Source organism: Athene noctua, chromosome 2, assembly GCF_965140245.1.
Source record: "Athene noctua chromosome 2, bAthNoc1.hap1.1, whole genome shotgun sequence".
NCBI lineage: Eukaryota > Metazoa > Chordata > Aves > Strigiformes > Strigidae > Athene > Athene noctua.
In genome coordinates, this window is record NC_134038.1 from 81,484,910 (window position 1) to 81,506,829 (window position 21,920).

The window sequence follows — 21,920 nt, forward strand, 5'->3', positions numbered from 1 at the left end:
CACCTTGTATCAACCTTGAAATGACATTGAGGACTACAGTCATAAGATTTGGCACATCTGAAAGCAAAAGTAAAACCAAGGTCCGACAAGACTATGACCATTAAAGGATAGGTTATCCTTCCAACTCCATTTCCTTCTTTATGCAGACATAAGGAGGTTTAAAGTCTATATAAATTTAACATGATTTGTTCTACAAAAAACAGTTCACCACAGGCAAAACTCACTGTAACAAAAAGTTCCCTGATCTATTCATGTCCGGGTTCAGATTAGCCCTGATCTTCAAGAAAAAATTCATACAACTCCAAATTACAGATAGCAAAGTAAGTTCTAACTTTGAAATAGTTTTATCACTATTTCCAGTTTTCTATGCATTTAAAAACAGCATTAAATTGCTTCAATTGCTTGGTCCCTTTGTGTTTTCTGTCTCTCCCTCAAGCAACAACATAAAAAAAAAAAAAATCTGTGAAAATTTCCTTTTGCACTGTAGCACCAACCTTCACAAACAGTGAGGATATCTTTTCAGACGTGTTGTAATACTGAGAGATACTCTGAATCATTTGAATTGCATTTATGAGACCTGGAATAGCATCCACCATGGACACCTGGAAACAAACACAGAGTCTGAATTCTGCTCAGTACTTCTGTTACCATACATTAACTCAACACCTAATTAGAGAATGCAGGGGTGTTACAAACATGGTCTTCCTAATGTTTCTGCCTCTGTTTCCCTGGGCCTCTCCTGCAGAGCTGTCTTACCCAGTTTACCCTCCAAGCTTTACAATTCAATTTGGGGGAAAAATTTTCATTAGAGTCTTGGCTGGAAGAATTCTGGTCAATGAGTGAACTTTGATAGAGATGTAAGCTTGCATATAAAGATAGCCCAAAAATTGCAGTAAGCCTCATAGCACTCCTTTGAATAAAAGAACCATGAAGAACAACTTCCCCATAGTACCAGTATTTAGATTGTAAAAATTCTGCACAATAGATGAAGTGCTTGGGAGGAGGTGGTCTTACAGTCCATTCACTGGGGTACAGGTGCCCTTGGTGCTTGGCAGCAGGGTGTGCCCCTGTGCAGAGCAGCTGGGGCTGCTCCACTCTTAACACAGACGGTTCCAGCTGGCTCCAACCACAGGGCACAGCTGAGCTGAGAGGAAGAGAAGGCAAAAGTGAAGGAGTGAAGCTGAGCCTGGCAAGAAGGGGAATGGTGGGGAGATGTGGTTTTAATTTTTGTCTTTGTTTCTCACTACCCAAATCTATTTTCACTGTCAAATTAAGTTACTTTTCCCCAAGTGGAGTCTGTTTTGCCCAGGGTAATAATAGGTAAGTGATCTAATCTCCCTGTCTTTTCAAAATCCATGAGCTTTTTCATCCTATATTCTCCCTCCATTCTGCTAAGGGGGGGTGGGGGGGGGAGTAAATGCTTGGCCCTGAGCCAAGGTTAACCCACCACACCCATCTTAATTCTCCATACTCTGTACAGTTTTCAGTAAGTCTTGCATACAAGAGAAATGACTTTTGCTAAATACTTTGAAGAAAAGCATAATTTCAAAAGCCCAGCAGTCCTGTCTTCAGCCCACGAATATACAAAAAATTTTTCAGACAGCTCCTCCTCACGTCTGAATTTCAAAAGCAATGTCAGATTTACTCTGCTGACAAACTAGTTCTCAGCATTTTACAGGTAAAAATCAGTAAGGGAAAGGTTCACACTCCATACCTCGATGGCTTCCACTCCAAGTGCTACACACTCTCAAAACTAAACATCTCTGAGGCTGGCACCACTTTCTCCTTGGTAAAAGCCAGTAATGGGAGCACTAAGCAGATCAAGTTCAACAGACCCTGCACAGTGCCAATAGCAAGCATATTCACTTTAACTCTGTTTTGTATGAGTATCAAATTAACCTTTCATCAGAGAGACTCAAATATCAGATTGGGAAACACAGAAAGAACACACTGTTCTAATACTGTCCAGTAAATGGAAACAAAGCTGTACCATGGTTACCCAGAGACCTGTTTGGAAGCAATTTCACTTTGGGGAAAGTATGGATAAATAGAGAGGTAGCTAGGACGGTCAAAGCTTCATGTCTTTGTGGCTACTCATCATATTTCTCTGACTAGCAAGATACATACAGTCAGCTGCAAAACCAGTTTTAATAAAAGCAACCATTTGCCATCTGCTTTAGCAGATAATGGGACAGTGAGAATCCTTCCTCCTATCCCATAATTTAGGTTGGCTGGTTTTGTTTACTATATGTTATGCTTGCATCATCCTGTCACTGTGGTATGAGAAGGTGATTAATATTTACACCTTAATATTTACATAAACATATTTATGTTCTCCTAATCCAGGAAGCTCAAAATTGTCTTATAAATGTTAGTCTAAGCATGACATGGACACCAACACAAAAGCCCAGCCTTTGTCTTTAGCATAGCAACAGGTTCACTTTCACCCCTTTTCTCTTTTTTTTTTTCTTTTCAAATGACAAAGATTTCACTTCCTCCCATACCACAGAATCCAGTGTCATGGTAAGACAAAAAGCTTCATACATACCACAGCAAGAAAAATAACAAGTACTTTATTTTGTAGCCAGAAATTCCCACTAAGCCACTTTTAGCATAATTAAACAAAGTCTCAAACTGGAGATGAATACTTCAAGTGCTATCTATGTCATTTCCAATTTGATCTTACAAAACGCATTCATTTTGGTGGTCTCAAGAGATTTATATTAAGAATTTAAAAGTTCTGCTTACAGGATCACTATTGTATAATGGGTCACAACATTTTTCCAGAGAGTATAGATACTTCACATTATCTTTAGCTTCATTTGCTGCATCTGTGATGCGAATATCCAACACTCGCCAGTTCTAAGAATATAAAGTTGAAAAAACAGAATCATGCATTTCAGAAAAACTGTTTTAAGATCACTCTGTTTTGTCATTAGCCTTTAAACACATTTGAAAGCACAGATCTTTTACTTCAGAGTTACACTTGTTTACCCAAGATGAGAAACAGGTCCTTGTTTTGCTTCAATAACTTGACTGTGAACATAGTTACTTTAGACCATTCAGCAGAACAAGGTATGTCAGTATTACTGTCAAGTGAAGTTGCTGTAAAATGACATCATCTGTTAACTATTTTTGCTTGATGGACTGATGGATATGTAACAATATATTTGTTTCACGTCTCTCATTTTGAGACCTTTTTGTTTATTCACTTATTTTTCTGTTTGTGATGGGTCTTTAACTTTGTTATGTCAATGTAAGAAGTTACAACCCAACAAGAAATTCTGACGGACATTGTAAGAATATGAGAAAGAAGTTTAACAAAAAAAAAAGGGGGGGGGGGGTATTTCCTTTTCATTAAAAACCCAATTCATTAATTCAACTTGCTGATTTAATAATCAACATTTCGACGATATAAGGATTTACTTCTCTTGAGCCATATGGATGCAGCACATTATCAGCCCTTAGACAAAGTATACTCCCAGTCTTTTCCATAAATTAAACTAGATTTAAACTTTATCTACTCAAGGTGAAGAATGGGGAAGAACGAAGAAAACAAAAGCTAAAGATACTCCAATATTTTCCCCACCAGCAACATTACATAAATCATCAAAATGAACTAGGGTATACAGAGCATTTCTAGTCTTTATATCGGTCATAACTCAAAATAGAAACCTTCAGCAGTTTGGATTTAGCAGCAGTGAGTACTCCAAGCACTGCCTTCACATCTTGGCTCTTCAGCTGGTCCGTAAGGTAGTTGAATTTTGACAATCTTTTTCTCCAGTAATCAAGCTCTGCCCGTGGTCCAAGGTCATCAGCTTCCTTTCTCAACTGGTCATTTTCTGCAATAACCTTTTATTATACAGTAATATTTGTGAGTGATGCTAATATTTTTTATCTGCATGGATACCATGGATTAATTCATAATTTAACTCCTAGTATTAACCTCCCATGATAAATTACCTAACTCAGCCACCACCTCACATAAGAGACCTTCATTTTGCTTGGCCTCTTTAGTTCCAAATTAGAGAAGGAGTAGTATCTCAAGAGCACTGTTACAGACAATTACATTTTCTGCAAATAACCTGCAAAGTATGTTTCAAAGTACAGTTCTGACCACTGAGACTAGTGTACATTGAATTATTGTGTTCCTTTTGCTTCCATTAAATCCACTGGGAATCACTATCTTCTCCTTTATGAATAGGTGATTATTAAAAACAGGGGACTAAGCTTCCCATGACATGTGTATGCTCTGTTTAACTCTATTTAGTAGATGGAAAAAGCTCTCAATAATATTCTCATTGAGAAATAAAACCACACAAACCATGCCAGTACTTTAAACTGGCAAGTTAAACCAAACAGTACTTTAAAATACAGGGATCGATCACATCTAACTTTATAGAAAAGTAGTTCTATGCCAACAGTATTAAATGTCATCTGCCAATATGCAGATGTTGTCATATTTCACGTTTGTCCACTGTATCACCTGTTCAATTTGTTTGGTCCATCCTTTCATGCAGACTTCTATTCTTTTGAGAGAATCTATGCTGTTAGCAACCATCAGGTAATCAGAAGGTCCTCTTAGAGTTTCCAGATTGTATGTTTCACATTTCCTCAGACTGACCTAAAACACAAATTTAAAAACTCTGAAATGTCAAAGTGTTCACAACAATCCAGGAATTTTAACTGGGTGCCCCACTTGGGGTATCTCACTTCATATTCCCACTTCAGTTTTAACTAAACTGGTTTGAGCCAGAACTGGGCTCCAGAATCTGGAGAATTCACCAGCCTTGCAGCTGTGCTCTCATGCCCTTTCCTTCACACAGGCTGAGTAGAAATCAACAGTTAAAAGCAACTGTTTGTTACACATTAATCATTCCTGGTTTAAGAGTGGCCACAGCCAGTGGAAAATCAAGAAGTTAATAGGTCTAAAGAACTGGAGCCAGAACAAACAAGAACAGAAGCACCTGCAGAATTGTTAAAGCCACAGATCAACATGTAACAAGTTACTGATGACAACAGTGTCACTTCAGTTTAACAAAAACAATTTAAGAGTATTCTGCAGCAGCAGTTAATTCAAAAGAAGAGACATTCTACAACTAGCTCAATTTCTATTTTCCATGTGAACATACTACCTTTTCCAATAGACTTTGCTGAGCTCCTGATAGCACACTAACAAATGCTTCAAGGGAACAAAGGAAGTCACGTTTAATATTAGAAGCTTGTTGAAGTTCACCAAGTTCAACCCAGCCACGGTCTTTAGTCTGTAAAGCTGGAATGAAGATTTCTGATATCAAATGCTCAACACTTTTTAATAAGCCATCTCGACCTACATTCATCATATTAAAATTTACTTCCTGTAAAAAAAAAACCAAAACATAAGTTAAAATAGAAAACAAAATTTTACTATCACTATATTTATTCCAGTCCTACCGCCATGAGCATCAAACAAATTACATGTATGTACAAGGGCTCTTCAAGCAATAACAGCCCAATTCTTGCTATCAGGGGCTGCAAGATTTGCACAGGGTCACAGTTTGTCATACAAAACTGAGAAAACAAATATCTGAAAACACTTCCAAAATATGATGAGAGCAGAAGAGACCTCTACTTATTAAAGCTCAGTTTGTATGGGTGAGTAAAATGATTCCAGCTTGCCACGTCTAAATATATCAGAATTATATTTTTTAATATATTCATACATATATACATACATCTCAGCAGAGATATATGCATTTAAAAGGTTTAGATACCAAAAGAATCAGGAGCTCCAGTTAATTCTGATTTGCAGTTGCCCAAGGATTTTAGACCAGGAAGAATACCTCTATCAGTCTGAGAGAGAACAATTCACAGAACACCCACTTTTCAGAGACTTTTTCAGAATATTTAAAAACTTCTAAGATAAATTACATTAATCTGCCAGCCATTTTTTGCTTCATTAGAAGGTACCACAAGAATTCTTTTCAGCAACATAATTTAATGCCAAACGTACTTAAGTGTCACACATTTGTCTTCAGACATACCTTTTCACTTTTCAACTTGACTTTTCTAGTTTTATTATCTACTATCAGCAAGGGTGATATCATTACTTGTGAAGTCTGTTTTATACATCTTTCAGTTACAATTACCAGCTTGCAAGCACTAATAAGTAAAAAATCTTCAAATGTTAAAGGGTATATAATTGACTAAAATCTAAGACAGATCTTTCAATATCGTTTTTAAAAAAAAAAAAAAAAAAAGAGAGAGAGAGGTTAAGTGTAAAACTTTAAAGCGTGTACTGTGAAAATCAAAAAAATAATTTGGTGATGACAGCCAGCTCACCCACCCTTTTCTCTTCTATTTCTTGCCTATCTGGGAAAAATAGTTTTAAAGGTTTTCCTAGAAGAGAGGAAGGAAGTTAAAATTTGCTGGCTTAGGTGTTGTACTTGAAAGTTCTCATTTTGAAGTGTATAGTTTTCCATAACACTAACTTCTCCTTTGGCCCATCATTCCTGTTTTAGCACTCTGATAAGCTTCTCTACAACTGTAGGATTCCCTACATTTCACTCTGTGCTCCTCACAACTGCAGCACTTGATCAAGCTTTGTTCACTTCAGACTGTCAGAGATTTAAGGAGTCCTCCACCAGTAAAAACTTGTTTATATATAGTTTGCATATACACTCTCAAAAATAAAACCATTTTTGTCTGTTTTTTTAATGGATTTGCTAACACTTATAAAAATTATGACCTTATTAGGTATTGTCAACACTTTGTCATTCTGGATTGTCATAAATTTTCTTCCTTAGCATTGTTTCTTTATAGCAATGATACACTTCAAATTGCTACCACTAGATAATATTGGTTTTTCCATTCCCTTCCTTTTTTGTCCTGTGTTTCATTTAGCCAAACTGTGCCCTTTCACTCATTCCTCCATGGCAAAAGCTGTCAAGTTATGTGCTGAGACCAAATACCCCAAGATGAAAATGAATTTTAAACAAGATTATGTACAGTGATCAGCAGTCACTGACCCTTACCTGATAGATATTCTCAGTTGTGATTGGTTTAAAAAGACTAGATCTAATGAAGAAAACACATACACCAGTTAAAGCAACTTCTTTTCCCTCTGTGACAAATACTTCAGGTTTCTTTTTCTTTGTCAAATGAGAGTTCATTCCTGTTCCTGAAAGGCCAAAGTGCTCTACAGAGTCAAATAAAAGAAACATTTAAAAACCACTGATTATTTATTCAAAGAAAAGTTTTTTAAACAAACAGTTCAGTCATCATTTGTGTATCTCCAAGTTCCGGTCCTCTGGAGCTACTCCATAGGACTATCCACAGACAGTACACAGCACCCAGAGTCCTCATGGCATGGTAAGAACTATTTCATACAGTTTTGCTATTCACACCCCAAGCCTTTCATTACTGTTTATTTATTTGTTTTCTATTCCTTCTAATCAAAGGTTCAGGTTCAGGATCCTCTTACATGGTTCTCTATCCTGTAGTTGCAGATAATGCTCTATTGATTTAAAAAAAAAAAATCAGCAGTTTACCTCAAAGGAGCCATTATCATCTGTCTTTCCTTAAAAGCATGTAGACATATGTCTAACATACCAAAAAAAGCAATAGAGTGATGCTGGAAACAAGGATAGAAAGGCCACATCAGATTCTTTGATTCTTTGGGGAAAATCAATAACAACAACAACAACAACAACAAAGGGGAGCTACAAAGGACTCCCCTGTCCTTTCTTCTTCTGCCAACATGAATACACTTGTAAAGAGTCACCAAGGAGTAGCAGTATTTTGGAGGAAAAAATAATTCTCTTAAATTGTATTTTTGGCCACATTACTTCTGTTACTAGTTTTCTAGCGTTATCTCAGCGTAAAACCGCAAGCATATACATCTCAGTGAGACACTGCAACAATAAGATGAAAAAGTGAATTGTTGATACTAGTAAAGGACAACAACCAAAAAATTCGCAAAAAATGACAGGTGCCTTGCCCTTTTTTCTTCCAGGCACATGACCATCTGCCCCAGAGATCCCTATTTTGGATCAGGTGGCCACCCATAAATTCCTTCCCAATCCTTTTGTTCATATCACCTTTCCCCATTCCTTCCCCCCCCCCCCCCTCAGCTCCTGCATGTCTCTTTTTTGTTTACCTCAGTACATTAAAAGGGCTCTTTCACCAGCAAAATCTTGACTCTGACAATTTTATTAATTTTATTTATTGCCACTTAACATAAACTTGCACTCTCCTTGCCCTTCAGTAATTACAGAGGCTAGACCAGCTACAGTCATCCCAGTTTTCAGGGCATTCCCACAACGTATGGAGCTGAAGTAGGTAGTACACTCTGCAGTCTCTTTAGCAAAGATGTACTGTTACGGAAAAGTGTGCTAGAAGTTATTAAGCTACATGTTAAAAGTGCCGTTCAAAACACTGCAAAAAGTCTACATGTGGGAGTGGACATAAAACCAGACTTTGAAACGATGACCCCTTAGGGCTCTGGAGTACATCTTCCTAAACTCAGATACACAGGCTCCTGCTCTGCAGGGACACAAAATATCTTGTAGACACCCTTCATGGGGTCATCTTCTGCCATAACAGAATCACTTGCTGATCCACAACAGGGTCAGAAAACCAACTTGTATTTGAGATGCTGTATACTAAGTGCCCTTGCCAACAAGGTGCGTGTAATACTACAAAAAGTCACTTAACTTTCTTTACTGATTAGTAACCATCACTATAACTGCAATTTTTGCTTTGCTAGCCTGTAAACCACAGCTCCAGTATACTCTGCACAGAAGATTCTTTTAGAAACTCTACTCCACCTAAGAAGGAAAAATGTATAGTGCAAACTGCACACTGTGATGGTATTACAAGTAACTATATGCTTACAGCTGTGGGCAAAGGCAGCCTGTGACCCACTCACTTCATCCCACACCCGTCTACTTCACTACCAGTTCATTTTTTTCTACTTTTTCTTTCCTCCAGTGCACACGGTTTTTTGGGAACTTTTGCTGATTCACCCAATGCACATGTTAATGAGAATTTGTTTGTTTGTTTCTCCAGCTTTCCACATTGCCTGCATCTAGCATGACATCCCAAAGGTCATCACAAATGACTCTACAGTATGATTGTTCAGTTCAGGGATTGGTGAGAGGTACTCTGATTAGATTCCCAGGCTTTTACCCTTGCCTCACACTCTCCCCAACATATGTCCACCACTTCAACTCAGGCATGTTAAAACTCAGCATATTTCTAAATTAATGGCCAAGTTTGTATTTTCATTTAATTTTCCTTCCATGTACATTTCAGTTTTAATTATTAAAGGTGCTTATATCAAACAGTCTTTTCATACCTTTTAGGTATTGTATTGGGTCTGGCTGAACTGGAATCGGTTTTCCCCTATAGCAGCCCTCACGGTGCTGTGGTTTATGCTGGGAGCTGGCAGGGTGTTGATAGCACCCTGGTGTTGTGGCTGCTGCTGAGCGGTGCTTACACAGCACCAAGGCTCTTTCTGATATTTTCCCCAGTGGGACGGGGTGGGCAAGATCTTGGGAGGGGACACAGCCAGGACAGCTGACCCAAACCGACCAAAGGGATATTCCATACCATATAAACACAGATATTGAAAATACATAAAGTGTAAATGAATATTTGTACACTCACATAGGTATACGCTTACATATGTATAAACACATATTTATACAGATATACATAGATATATTTACAAGGCCATTCTTGTACATCCAGGGTAAACAAGTGGAATGAACTCCCACCAAACAGTCACGGGATCTCAGAGGTCCCATAGGACCTGGCTAGTCCCAGCAGTAGCAGCACTGGAGGCTCTGGGACAGAAGCCATGGGAAAAGGGAGGATGTCCTTATCACAGGGGTCCCAAGCTGCCTCCAGGCTAAGTGAGGAGGCTTCCCCCAGAAGTGTGGTAACACTGGGGAAGGGAAAGAGATATGAACAGAAGGGACTTCTGGGATAACAGCCCTGCCACCCATAATGCTGGCCTCCTGGGGCCATTTGTTATGTAACAGGAACACCCGGATGGATGGCCATGTGCCCACAAATGTGGTGGGCTTCTAGGGCAGACTGGTGGCATGATTAGAGGGGAGAGGACAGAGCACCTGTCATTGCTCACCTTGTATGAAAGTCATCTTTTAACTGTCAAAAAAACATTTCCCAGCCCCCCAGGCAAGAGTTGCTGGGCTCGCAAGGAAGGACCTTGCTGCTGCATACTAGCAATATGCAGAAATGCACTAAAAAGCTTCAGTAATTTCATCAGTCCTCATTTCATGAGCAAGGATCGATGCCCCAGTATGACCAAATTTGACTTGCCTTAAGACCCAGTTTATAAGAACTTTACTATTTGCTTTTACCTTGCACACTTACTCAGCACAACTGTAACATGCTGCAGGAGAACCTAAGTTGCTTTACCTGTATCAGTTGACTCCACATCTTGACAGTAGAACATCAGATGACGCAAACCTCCAGGGGTCAGGAATTTGTCAATGCGCTCTATCTGTTGATAGGTCATGCTGAGATCATTACGCAAGAAAAGTTTAACTTGCTCGGATTTTTAACATAAAGGGCTGACAAATATTCATCACGTTATCATTGTTCAATAATAAAGTTATACCAGGCCCAGTTACTACCACCCAAAAAGTGATTGAGTTGCCTTGTCCTTTACTAACACACACTTATTTAATTGAATCATTTAAATTTTTCCATGCTGAACACATCTGAATACCACCAAGCCATGTTTCAGTTTACTGAAACCACTTACTGTACATGCTGTGCATTGTCTCCCAAACTGAGGGGACAAGGCATTTCTTCCTTTACTGAAATGCAGCAGCAGCTCATTGAAGTCCCTCACTCATGCTGTTCTTAGTGCCATTCAGCTAACTAGCTGAAAGCAGAAAACACACAACTGCAAATATTCCATATCACAGCAACAGAGGAAGCCTATATTTATATTTTAAGCATCAGGACAATTTCACAGTTGTCCATCAATTTAAGGCTGCCATCAAGCACCCTTAAACTATATATTGGTAGTGCAGTCCAAGAACCTCATGTATAGTCTATACAGGCCTAGGAAGAAAGTTAATTGCTCAATGGTAGTATGCTGATCAGTGTCTCAGCGCTTGAAATTCTGGCCTAATTCATTATTTTTCTAGATCTATGAGTCACTTATGAGTGTTTCACACAGTCCCTAACTACACAGCAATCTTTCAGCAGAAAAGGCTTCTACTTCTAGAAGTTCTTCTTCAGAAACATTTGCTGGTACCGTTTGTGCTTCCTAGTGCACAAAAAAAGGCTAAGAGATTACCAGCAGCAGGAAGAAAGCCACATTTATCCCTCTTCCGTTAATAATGGGCCTCAGTTACACTAAGATCACATAAACTGTTATTCCAGAAAATCTTGGCTGAGCCCTCCAAGATGAGGTCAAAATAACTATTACACTTTCCTCTTTCCAAGTATAACAGCTGCCAAGTGTAATCATCTGACAGTTATTCTCAGGCAATATACTTTGCCAGGAAAGCAATTTAGAGATAGAATGCACAAAGGCTAAAACAAGTTCTGTTTTTTAACTTGCGTGACGGTGTTTTGCACAGTTCATGTTCTTATATCACATGGAATCACAGAAATGTTGGAAGGGACCTCTGGGAGATCTTGAGGCCAGCCTCCTGTATCATCAACAGCAGTTCAGGTTATCTAGAGCTTTGCCTAGGCTGTCTCAAAAACCTCAAGGACAGAAATTCCACAACTCAAGTCATCTATTCCCATGCTGCATTACCCTCCCAGTGAAGAAGGACTCTTAATGTCCTATTTGCAAGTTGTGACTATTGCCTTTGTTGTATCATCTGCAACCACTGAGTTCAGCTCTGTCATCTTTGTAACTACTCTTCAAGCAACTGCAGGCTACTATTTGACTACCCCTCAATCTTATTCTCCCTCTTCTCATACTTTACATGCCCTGTGTTTCTCACTATCTTGGTAGTCTTCCACTGGACTTTCTTCAGCCTCTCAACAATATTAGCATTGAAATGGGAATGCATAAATTCTAAGTAAACAGATGTCAAAAGAATAAAAGAGGAAAATAACCGCAACCATGTTTACTTCAGTGTCAGGGAGTAAAACAAGATCTACTTTCTGTCTACCTAGGTTTTAAAAAAATAAACATTTCTTTTCAAATCACAGAATGTATCTCCATTGCATATAATACCATCAACTTCTGTGGACTGTTTCCTCAAAATACATATTTCTAACTGCTTACCCCCTACATTAATCATCATGTAGTCAGACAGATCACTCAGCCATTCTATTTTGTCAAGTAGCTTCCACGTGATGTAATTTCCTAAACTAGATCACAATGTAGTCTCACAAACACTGGTGGCAGCCTAATGGAACCAACAATAACATGCAGCCTGCTGTGGACAGGACTCTTGAATCTATACGTACTATATATTCAAGGACTGAGACTTCATGCTGTGGATCCAGTATGAAATACAGACACAAGCTTTACTGGACTTATCTATAACCACTGGAAAGCAGAAATTCTAATGAGTTTCCAAATCAATATTGTTACAATAGGTCCTGAAACTAAGGATGCTTTTGTTCAACTTAAATACAAAAAGCTAAGAAATATTTTTTTTTTATAAGACTTCAGTAATCTCAGACACAAAGTCTGGCAGCTATCTTACTGAGTATTTAATGGTAATATCAGTTCTAAAGTACTCCATGAGCTTCACTACCAGATTACCTGGTTACCATCAAGAATAGCATCTTCTATTTCTGCTTTGTCCAGATTCACACAAGAGGCAACAATATCCAGTAAGTAATCATGCCTGCCATCCAGCCGAGCGCGTTTAGCCTCCCTCTCTTCCTTGAGCTTTTGCTGTTATAAAACACAAAGTGGAAAATTAATAATTCACAATCTATTTGAAGACAAAAATAAAGAAAATTCTACAATTTATTTTTTAAAGTAAAGGGCATTACATTATTTCATAGTTGTGGTTTATGTTTTTAACGCACTTAAATGAAATTTTTAGAAGCGACCCCTGTTATGATTTTACACTTGATTTTCTGTGTTCTATTTTCAGATTTAGCACAAAATTTCTATCACCAGTCTTTTCTACAATATTATCTATTTGTTGAAAGACTCTGAAGAAGGGAAAAAAAAAAGGTATTTTATATGTACGGCTCCATCATTCTGCAAGTGTTCTTCAACACCCTAAATCCTTAGTCCCAGCTTTTCAGTCTAGACATATATGACCATCAAGTCAAGACAGGATTCTGAACCATCTTTGTTATTCATGGAAGATACTGTAAGTGTTCTCTAATAAAGACAGATGCTGCTGGAGGAAGGTAGGATTTCATACATTATCTCTTTAATATAATGAGAAGTAAAACAAGCCACAAGCCTCAAGGTACACAAATGTTTACAAATGTGCTTAACCATAGCTATTATACCATTCTTCAAGCAGTATGCCTACTCTTCTAATTAAATTGAATTCCCATATGTAATACACCTCATTACATTATAGACAAAATAGCCTTCTGGAATAGTTACTGGTATTATCGTGCTCACAGATTACAAGATTTAATATCATTTCATTTTCAAAAGAAATTTAGAATTATGTTTCATTGGTGGTAAATTCAACCTTTATTTCCCCAGTGATTATGAAAAATCTAGTAAGTCTATAAGGTATGCACGAGTGATTTATCCACAAGCTTCTGCAGAACCAACAGAAGAACTTGCATAATAAACTTCATACCTTTATGTAAATATCCTTCCTAGTTTCTGAAGGAATTTTCAAATATTTGGTAAAATCATAATTACTAGCATGCCTTCATAAATGCTAAATGAACTAGAAATGTTTCCTCATGTAAAAGACAAACATACAAATCCTGTTCTTTACACAGATATGCCTCAAGAATGCAGTTTCAGATTAATTTCTACATGTACCTTATGCTATTTTACTCCTGTCATTCCCTAACATGGCCTTCATTTTCCCAAAAATGAAATGTCATCACAGGATTAGCCATTCTTACATGTTGTCTAATGAGGGTAGAAATTTTCCCCCTAGTTAGACATACAAAAAACCAACCATTTCAGGCTCAATCAGCTTCACTTGAGATGATAACACTAGAATCCTAAAAACTGTTATTGTATAATTTGAGCACAACTGATAAAGCATCTTTAACATAGAAAAATACAACCAATACTCTGCCATTTAGTTAGCTTCTGTTTAATCCAGCAAAAAGCTCTTTGTGTTTTACTTAAACTACAGAGAGACTATTTTTGTATTCTGCTGCGTTTCCAGCATAGAAGTCCAGATATATTGCTACATAAGGTATTATGTACATTGCACACTGTATTATGTACATTATCTTACATTGTATATCAGTTCCAAACTCCACTTATACAGATGGCCCTTGATATTTACATAGCCTCCATTTCCTTCTACAGGTTGCTGTTTATGTAGGCTGAAATCATGAACACCTTCTGCGCAATCATGCCCTGATTGTTTCAGGTTTTAATGCTTCCCAGTCTTTTAATTGCAGCCTCTCAAGCCCTATAACAAATACACTAGCTAGTGTGTATAGCTGTTCACATAGCATGAGGCAATATTTGATGTCTAATTCCAGTAACAAGAGCATTCATTAATACATCACGAAACTTCTGAAGTCTAGTTAACTTCCATTCTTTTAATGAACTCCTAGAGAAAACAGGGAATTATTAAGTAGATAATAAAGCTATAGTTTTATGAAGATTAAGGCATTCACTTGCATTTATCACATGTCACTTCTGGAAAGCATTTGCATTGTTCTGGTGGGTATCTCTCTAATTAATGCAAGTTGCATGCATGTTTTGCCTGATAGGAAATGCTATGATCCTATGCAATTCAAGAACAGACCCTGCCTGTCATGCTTCCATATTTTGATGATCTGACACTTCTAAGAACTTCTCCTCCCCAAGTAGTATCAGCAGTGATACTTACTGAAAAGTATCAGCAGCAATTCTGGTCAAGGTCATACAACAAAAACCCCTCATAATGTCCCATGATGTAGGAGGATCCAGATGGAGGAGCATTTACAAGAGACATGCTTTCTCACTTTGATATCTGGAAAGATTGTCTAAATTTTATATGGTACAGTTCTTCATTTAAAAAACAGCAGCACTGTCATGTTTAGTTTTGGGTTTCTTTTCCCCCTCTTAGTTACGAAGGTAAGAAAGGCCACATGACAGAGTCCCACAATGGATGCAAGTCCAAAGCTAAACTTATTAACCAAAAAGTCTTTCTTTGATGATTAACCTAGTAGCATTAACCTTTCATGATTAACAAGAAACTTGTTTAACATTACATAAAACCTTAAAATTCCCAATACCTAAATGCCAAAAATCTAGCACAGGAAACTAATTTCTGTAGCCATCTTCTCCTGAAACAGAATAAAAGGCAGATTCCTAAATCCATTTTAATATATGCCTAAACCCATAACCACCACACCAACAATCTAAAGCAATAAATGCGGATTAAGGTAACATTTTCAAAAAGAAGTGTTTTCTGACCATCAGGAGAATATTTAAGTATATATATTTAAACAGAAGGTACTAAAGTATCAGAAGTCAGAGTTGCCAGGGGCCCTTCCTTTGAAACAACAGCCTCAGAAACCAAATACTGACTGTTGCCAACTTCTCCGTTACAGAGTGCAGTTACTGCTGTGCCTGCAGACACTCTAAACAGAGTTAGCGTGAATGTTATTTAGTATGCAAGTCATAACTGCACAAGTTAAAACTTGTTCCTGAACACTGTTTATCCAGCAAATGATGCATTTTGTTGTCAGAATACGGTGCATTACTGAATTTAGACACACTCAGATCAAAGTCTTATGAGCGAGCAATACACTTGAGTTTTACTGGGAAGTTCAACAGTAAGAGTCAAAGAGTGTGTCATTGTTCATTTACTGTATTATGCAAAACTTATTTAACCAACATTCCTCTGTTTCTTCTTTAACTTGCTGTTTTATATTGCATAAGTATTGCTCATAGATTTCCCTGTAAAAGTAAACTGCAAATCATTTTACACTTTCCAAGCATCCTAAGTTTCCAGACACACACCTTTTTATTTGTTCTTCTCCAAAAAACAGGCCTACAGATTTTCTCCAAAAAAATAGCCTACAGATTTAGGGCAGCCCCCTTAGCTCTCTTAAGCCTCAAACATCAGAGCTTTTCCACATTTGTAATAACATTACATTAACTCAGGAACAGTTTGTTCAAATAATCAGATTTTTAAGTTAGTCTAAGGGTCTTAATGACTTCTGTATTTTATTATTGTTTCTCAATTGTATGTAGTGTCTTCAAAATTCTATTCCCATTTTATAAGCATGCAAAGAGTGGAGTTAAACTTCAGTTTCCATGGTGGCAGAGCCCACCCCTGTCTTCTTGCCAGATCTAGCATCAAGCTCTTTCCTTACTGGTATAACATTTGTTGAATTATACCATTACCAGATCACTGCAACAATCTGCAACTAAGCCTTAACTGATACCCTACCAATTAACTTATAAGACCAGTTACACAATAAAACTACCTCTCATGACAAATACCTATCCTAAATACTATGTTCTGCTTTAAAATGCAAAGTTTATCCATTCTTATAATTAGAAAATTTTGTGAAACCAACATCATCCATTTTAAAGCACACATTTTTCTACACTATTCCCTCCCCTCAACTCACAGCTTTACTCAAACTCTAGAGTTACTAGAGTCAACCTAGTCCAAAGTTGAGTTTTCCTTACCTTTATAACTCTGCCAATGCTCTGTTTCCAAAGTTGCTTTCTTCCAGTTCTAAACATTGTACTATTTGATATAAGCATCAAGTACTGTTTTTCAGCAATAAGCCTTAAACCATGGAGAAGCTTCTTGGTTCATCATTTTGCACTCTCTCCCCAACCTTTTGTTCGTACTTGTTTCATTCCTTATCTGTAGGAACACCAAAAAAATCTCCAGGAAGTACAGTAAGGACCTAAAAATCCAGGAACTAACCTTAGCTCTGTATTTAAAAATCAGTTCTAAATGTGTATTTAAATTACTTGAAAACTAAATTGGACTACTTGAGAAACTAGAGGTCTCTAACCACCAGAATTTACTGCCTATAGATTAGGAGTTGAAAATTACTGCTACCAACCACAGTGTTGTTAAGGTGATATTGTTTATACACAAACACCGCTCGATATGATTCACCATGCTCAAGGGCAACATAACATTTGCAGAAGTCAATTTTATAACTGCTCATCTGATTTGTGTTTAGTCTTCTTAAGTAATCCTCATGTCAACAGACATCTTTGTTTCCTTGTCACAGATGACTGTTTAAGCATATAGCAACAACAGTCAAGCAGCTTTCAAATAGCTTTTACCTGCAGACTACTAAATTACCAAGTTTTCTATCTATATTTTTTATACAAGCACAGTCTCAGTTATTTTTCAGTTGTACAATGGTTGCTTAATACAGCAATTTTTCTCCAGCAGAGAATGTTAAGGCTTTTTTCGTACAATAGCCTTAATTTTTTCCATTTCAGTAACAGAATCCAATCTGACATCCTCTTGAAAACGCCAAGAAAAATAAACTAATGATCCAATATTAGGAACAAGAAAAACAAGAAATTTTACAGCTATTTCAGGCTTAGAATGCCCCTAAAATACTTCTGCTTCCACTCATATCAGTGTGAATCATGCCTAAAAATCACTTGAAAACCTCAGTGCTGATAAAAACCACATGAGTAAAAACCATTTTCCCCACATTATCCGATTTTCAATATAATTTCTCCCACTTACTTTAGTCAAATCTCATTGTGTATACATGTTTGAAAGAGACAAAAAAACCCCACATTTGGTGTAAAAGTAAACATCCATAGCTTTCTCTGAACACTTCACAGACTTCTCTTTTAAAATTAAACATGCTACTAAATATTACATATTGAGTTAATTCCGGGATATATTCAGAACACTGAGGAATTATTTACTTCTCTGCGAAATGTATGTGATATCTAATGTAAAAACTCAGCCCAACAGGTTTAACTTTGCCATGCATTAATAAAGCTCTTTAAAAAAAAAAAAAAAGTAAAAAAACCACAAAAAAACAGCTTAAATAAATCTCTCAAAGAACCACCTAAGAATCATGGAGCTTTTTCATAAAATGATGTAAGGTCAATAGCAACTAACTTAACCACCAAATCGTGTAGCCTTAAAGAGATCTCTGGAAGTCACCTAGTCCACTCTTCTGCTCAAAGTGGGTTAAGTTAGAGGGGGTTGCTCAGAGATGTGTGCAGCTGAGTTTTGAATATCTCAAAGGATGGAGATTCAACAACCTCTTGGGCACTGTAACAGTATTTGCCTGCCCAACATAAAGATTGTTCCCATCTAAATGGAATCTCCTATGTTCCACCTTGTGTATGTTGGCTCTTACTACCATACAACTTCAGCTCTGTCCTCTCTCTACCCTCTCATTAGATGATTGTAGGCTTCAATAAGATCTCCCCTTACCCTTTTCTTCCTAAGAATGAAAAAACTCAGTTCTCTAAGTATCTTTCTCACGCATCACACACTCTGGCCTCCTGACCATCTTGGTAACCCACTGCCGAACTTGCTCTGTCAACTTGCTGGCTATTTCAGCCCTGTCTGTGGTCAGCATTCTTTGCTGTGACATGCATTACTGGCTCAAGTACAACTTGGTGTGGAACAGAACCCTTCAGCCCTTCTCTGTAAACCTACTATCTAGCAAGCTGGCCACTGGCCTGTACTGTCATACAAGGTTACTCCATCCTAACTGTAGAACTTAGCATTTGCTTTCATTGAATTTCTTGAGATTCCTGTCAGCCCATTTCTCAAGTTCATCCAGGTTTGTTGGAACAGCAGCCCTGCACTCCATATATCAGCCTCTCCCCTCAGTTTATTATCAACAGCCTTGCAGAGGGTGCACTCTGTCCCACCATTCAGGTCATTTGTTTTTACAAATACTAAACAGCATTAGGCCTTAGTATCAATCCCTGAAGGACACCACTAGAAACTGCCCACTAGCTGGACTTGGCACCTCTTGAAGCCTGCTTGTCCAGCTAATTTTCCATCCAAACTGTATGGCATAATTGTCTGATATCTCCAGTTTGATCCTAAGGATATTATGGGACACCTTCTCAATCACCTTGCTAAAGTCAAGATAATGAACACCACCACTGCTTTCTCCTTGTCTACATAGCCAGCCATCTTATCATAGAAGGCAATCAGGTTGGTCACACAGGTAAATCGATGCTGGCTGTTAGCAAACATCTTCTTTGTCCTTCACATGACATAAAATGGCATCCGGAACAGTTTTCCCCACAACCTTACCTGGGACTGAGGTGCAGCTGACTGATCTGTCATTCTCTGGATCTTCCCTCTTCTCTTTTTTAAAGGTGGGTGTGACATTTGTCTTTTTCCAGTAATCAGAAACCTCCCCAGATCATGTGGCCTTTCAAATATGAGAGGGGCCTCAAAATTACATTGGTTTCGTCCCTCAGCACCCTCAGGTGCATCTTATCTGCTCCCATGGAATTCCACACATCCAATTGGCTTCAGTGCTCCCTAACACTATCTTTGGCTATCCTTCATTTCCATACATTCTGCAAGAAGGCTTAAAGACCTAGAAAGTCAAAAGGCAAACCCAATTTGTGAATGCTGAGATGAAAAAGGCACTCAATACTTCAGCCTCTCCCATGTTCTTTGTTGCTTAGTCCCCTGTCCCACTGAGCAATGGGCCTACATTTTCTTTTGCTGCCACCGTACTTAGAAAAGCCATTCTCATGCCACTCACCCTCCTCACAAGTTTGAACTTTAGATTTCTGAACTCTACCACTGCTCACACAAGCACTGTTCTCTATATTCCTCCTGGGCAGTCCATCCCTGATTCTGCTTTCTATGGAAGCTTGCTGTTTGAGTTAAGACAGGGTCTCCACATTCATTCATGCTGGCCTTCTGCAAGGCCCGCTCTTACTTCCGCACACTGAATGACTTGTCCTTGTGTTCCAGTTAAGTTGTTCTTGCAGATCAAAGTTTTCCTCAGTCCCATTTCCCTCTAGGGAAGCCCTTCATGGGATCCTGCCAAGCAGATCCCTGAAGAAGTAAAAAAAAAATCTGCTGTCCTGAGGTCTAAGGCTGTGATCCTACTGGTTGTTTTAATCAGTTTTGTCAGGGTTTTAAGATGCACAACTTCATGGTTACTGCAGGCAAGGCTTCCCTTGACCTCCACATCTTCAACTAGTTCTTTCTTGTTTGTGAGTGGCAAGCCCAGCAGAGCATCTCTGTCAGCTCATTTATCATCTTCAGAAAGAAATAGTCTTCAAACTCCAGAAATCTCGGTCATTTAAGTAACTTGGAATGGAGCAATTTTACATTAATTAAAAGGGCTAGCAGAATTAAAATTACTGGCAATCATGACAGGGAATAATCTAACTCATGGATTGGACCCATATATGTGTTACTATAAAAAAATCATAAAACACTAATTTACACAGAAAACCTCTTTGCAGCTGTAATATATCCTCACTCAGCTCTCACTCAGAGCCTTTTACGCAGACTGCATTTACAATACTAGATAATATGCTGATCTTGATTAGAAACATGGAAAGACTTCTGACATTTATGGAATGCAACTTCCTGTGATCTTCCACATCATTATGTGTTAAAAAGGAAAAGTGAAAATAATGAAGTAGTTGAGACAGTAGTTAACTGCCGTTGTCAGGTCACTATTGTTCTCAGGTCAAAAGCCAGACTTCCAGCAGAGCCAATTTAGCACACTATTAATACAACCAACAACCCAGAAGGCTAAGAAGCCTTCTGGTCAGCAGCCATATGCAAGACTCTTATCACCTTCACTGCTTCTTTGCCTTACAAGCAACAAAAGTTTGCTTGTTTGGTGTAGCTGATAACTACTGAAACTGCTATAAAAATATTGCTTTAGGAATTTGGTTTACATCCACAAGACCATTAACTTAAGTAGTGTATCATGGCCTATGTAAATGGGCCCAATAATACAGGTTCATTTTAAAGATTTTTGAACAGAACAGTTCTTGCTGAGGCAGGGTCATGTAATCAATAACTTAACAAGGACTCCTTGTTTTATCACAGTACCAGACTTAACATTTACAAAATCATTTTTATCATTTGCCAAAAAAAAAGGTTTTATTACCATTTTAAACCAGCTTTAAAAAAAACCCCTGCTCTTTTACCCTTTATTTTATTGTATTATTCAATAATCAGATCTATGAATTGAATAATACCTTTTCTCCCCAGGTGCTTCAGAAGTATAAAATCCATAATGAAGTTGCATTGTTTTTATTAATGCAATATATACATTAGAGGATATGCAATCATGTATTATAACTCAGAATTATCAGAATAATTTTAGTCTGTTATGCGTTTCTGGATAGCCTTGACTATGTTCAGCACCCTGTAAAACATTAAGTCAGATTTGGGGTATTTACCACTATGCAGGTCAGTAAAACCATAAAGTGCACAGACAACTGCATTAGAGAAAAATTTTTTAGATTAAAATATTATTGTCATATCTGTTTAGGAATTATGAAAGTTCATTTCAGAATGTCAAAAAAAAATTATAGTGTTACACTGCACAGCTTTGGCAATGAGGTTTCTTTCACTATGGGTAATTACAGATAGTAGTTAGCTACCATCTAGTGGTTAAAAGCTGAAAGCGTACATTATTTTTATATTGTTTTTCACAAGACCACAAAATACAATCTATATAAAATTTGGAAATTGAATTTCTCCTTCACAGAGATGATCATTCACAAATCACAGATTAAAATCTACGCTGAACGGAAGTGGAAGAACTTAAAGAAAAGCATATTCTACTCTCCCGCATTCTCTTCATACAACTGC

General features: G+C 37.7%; 1 protein-coding gene across 1 annotated transcript in view; it reads right to left on the reverse strand.

Annotated features, from left to right (window-relative positions):
- The window catches only part of DNAH5 (dynein axonemal heavy chain 5), a 128,879-nt gene extending 112,033 nt beyond the window's left edge, over positions 1-16,846 (reverse strand). The window contains exons 1-9 of the mRNA XM_074897847.1: positions 16,790-16,846; positions 12,752-12,886; positions 10,426-10,510; positions 7,014-7,177; positions 5,136-5,357; positions 4,487-4,624; positions 3,676-3,852; positions 2,749-2,862; positions 495-602 (exon numbers count right to left, since the gene is read on the reverse strand). Of these exons, the coding sequence (XP_074753948.1) occupies positions 495-602; positions 2,749-2,862; positions 3,676-3,852; positions 4,487-4,624; positions 5,136-5,357; positions 7,014-7,177; positions 10,426-10,510; positions 12,752-12,886; positions 16,790-16,846 (1,200 nt within the window). The remainder of the gene's footprint in view (positions 1-494; positions 603-2,748; positions 2,863-3,675; positions 3,853-4,486; positions 4,625-5,135; positions 5,358-7,013; positions 7,178-10,425; positions 10,511-12,751; positions 12,887-16,789) is intronic.
- Between the last annotated feature and the right edge of the window lie 5,074 nt (positions 16,847-21,920).